At 58.0% G+C, this 2662-nt stretch overlaps 1 protein-coding gene across 1 annotated transcript in view; it reads left to right on the forward strand.

Annotated features, from left to right (window-relative positions):
* Nucleotides 1–1893, forward strand: part of LOC108510342 (alkaline phosphatase, tissue-nonspecific isozyme-like) — a 6278-nt gene extending 4385 nt beyond the window's left edge. The window contains exons 4-6 of the mRNA XM_017840025.1: nucleotides 679–870; nucleotides 956–1075; nucleotides 1196–1893. Coding sequence (XP_017695514.1) covers nucleotides 679–870; nucleotides 956–1075; nucleotides 1196–1446 — 563 coding nt within the window. The 3' untranslated portion in view covers nucleotides 1447–1893. The remainder of the gene's footprint in view (nucleotides 1–678; nucleotides 871–955; nucleotides 1076–1195) is intronic.
* Nucleotides 1894–2662: the final 769 nt, after the last annotated feature.

Raw genomic sequence — 2662 nt, forward strand, 5'->3', positions numbered from 1 at the left:
GGTGCAAAAAGAGGGGTGCAAATAGGGAAGGACTGGACAAAAGGGGGTGCAAAAGGAGGATAAGGGGGTGATGGGGGTGCAGAAAGGGGGATTAAAGGGGATAATGGGGGCTGCAAAAGGGGATATGCAAAAAGAGGGGGATGGGTAAATGGGGTGGTAGAGGTACAAAGAGGGGGAATAAAGGGGGTGATGGGGTGCAAAAGGGGAGGTGCAAAAAGAGGAGGATTGAGTAAAGGGGAGGTGTAAAAAGTGAGGAATAGAAAAGGCAACAGGATGGCAAAGGAGGTGATGGGGTACCAAAAGTGGGGATAATGGGGAGATGGAAGTGCAACAAAGAGGGAGAACAGGGATGGAGGATAAAGGGGTGATGGGGGATGCATGAAGGTGGGATAAAGGGGATATGGGGAAATGTGGAAAGGTGGATATGGGGGTGACGTGGGATGCAAAGCGAGGGGATAATGGGGATGAAAAAAGGAGGGGAATGGGAATGGGGGTGCAAAAGGGGAGGATGGGGAATGTAAAAAGGGGGGGATAAAGGGGGTGATTGGGGTGCAAAGGGCGATAAACACGCATTGGGGGGATGCAAGAGTGGGTGTAAGGGGGGTGCAAAGCTGGGAGGAGGAGCGTGGGGGGGCTGGACGCTCCGGGGGTGATGCCGAGCGGTGCCGGGTCCCTCAGGCGGCCGCATCGACCACGGGCACCACGAGGGGAAGGCGAAGCAGGCGCTGCACGAGGCCGTGGAGCTGGACCGGGCCATCGGCCTGGCCACGCGCCTCACGTCGGCACAGGACACCCTGAGCGTCGTCACCGCCGACCACTCGCACGTCTTCACCTTCGGCGGCTACACCCCCCGCGGGAACCCCATCTTCGGTGAGCGCGGGGCCGGGGCACCCGGGGGGCACCTCGGGGACACCGTGGGGACGTCCCACCCCGCTGACTGTGCCCCCACCGCCAGGTCTGGCCCCCATGCAGAGCGACGTGGACCGCAAGCCCTTCACCTCCATCCTCTACGGCAACGGCCCCGGCTACAAAATCGTGGCGGGCGAGCGAGAAAACGTCTCCGCCGTGGATTTTGGTGAGTCTGCTTTGGGCCAAAACCCCTTAAAATTGTCCCAGCTTGCCTATATTGTTCTTTTTTTTTTTTTTTTTTAAATCGTTCTACTTTTTGGTTTAATTGTTCTAACTTTTCCCCCAGCACATGCTGACTACCAGGCGCAGTCGGCCGTGCCGCTGCGGCAGGAGACCCACGGCGGCGAGGACGTGGCCGTGTTCGCCCAGGGCCCCATGGCCCACCTGCTCCACGGGGTCCACGAGCAGAACTACATCCCCCACGCCATGGCCTACGCCGCCTGCATCGGCTCCAACCGCGGCCACTGCAACGCCGGCGCCCGCCCCGCCGCCCCCCTGCTCCTGCCCCTCCTCGCCCTCCTCGTCCTCCTCTGCTAAAGTGCCTCTTGCAGATCGCCTGGAGGGGGATTTATTTTTAATTCATCCCCCCTTTTTATGTTTTTTTTGTGGAGAGCAGCGCCCGGGAAAGAGGAGAGAAGGAGAACAGAGAGACTCAGCGGAGCAAAAGCAGCCGCCGGCGGTTTGGTGCTGGGAGCTGCCTCTGTAAATACACGGTTCCTTCCCTATAATTAGCAGCGTTCCCTGCCCTGTCCCAAACCCGCTGTGGGATTTGGGATGGCAGCTGGAGCCTCGGTGGATAAAACCCCCTCTTTGAGCGGAACGCGATGGGGCTGGGTCCCAAAATGCCTCCCAAATGTCCCTTGGCTGAGGACTGACCCCGCTGCCCAGCTCGTCACATGTGTGGGGAGCCAGAAACCACGCCAAGATGGGGAAAAAAAATTAACTCAACAGGTTAATTTGTCCCTAAACTTAGTTCTTGTTGTGTCCTCAGTGATTTATTTTGCTTTAAAAATCCTTTGGGTTGAGGCAATCTGCTGCCCCGGGAGGGATCTTGGGGAGGTTGGGAGGGGGGAAGGCAAGGGCAGCAAAGTGGGTGGGACACGCTGGGACACGCCCCCTTCATTAGGTCGAGGTAATTAGGGGGCAATTAGGAGATGGGGCCACGAGGGGAGGGGTCTTGTGCAGCTCACAGGGTGCTGGGGGGGCGAGGGTTGAGCTGGGAGAGGGGCACTGGGTGTGCAAATGCTGCTGGGAGTGCGGGAACGTCACTGAAATGTCACAGTGCTCGTGCAGATGTCACTGTGCAGATATCACTGTGCAGATGTCACTGTGCACGTGCCAGCACTGCCAGCGCTGAGCATGAGGTGCCTGGGGTGTGCAAATGCCACTGGGCACTTGTGAAATGCCACTGGGCACAGTGCCTGGCACGTGCAGATGTCACTGTGCTTGTGCAAGTGCCACCACACACGTGCAGAAGTCACTGCGTATGTGTGACACTGTTACTGTGCTCGTGTGAAGGGTGCCTTGCACGTGCAAAAGCCACTGTCCAGGTGCAAATGGTACCTTGCACGTGCAAATGTCACTGTGCTCGTGCAGATGTGACCGTGCAAATGTCACTGTGCTCGTGCAGATGTGACCGTGCAAATGTCACCGTGCACGTGCAGATGTGACCGTGCAAATGTCACTGTGCTCGTGCAGATGTGACCGTGCAAATGTCACCGTGCACGTGCAGATGTGACCGTGCAAATGTCAC

This window comes from Lepidothrix coronata, unplaced genomic scaffold, assembly GCF_001604755.1.
Source record: "Lepidothrix coronata isolate B3197 unplaced genomic scaffold, Lepidothrix_coronata-1.0 Scaffold680, whole genome shotgun sequence".
In the NCBI taxonomy this organism is placed as follows: domain Eukaryota; kingdom Metazoa; phylum Chordata; class Aves; order Passeriformes; family Pipridae; genus Lepidothrix; species Lepidothrix coronata.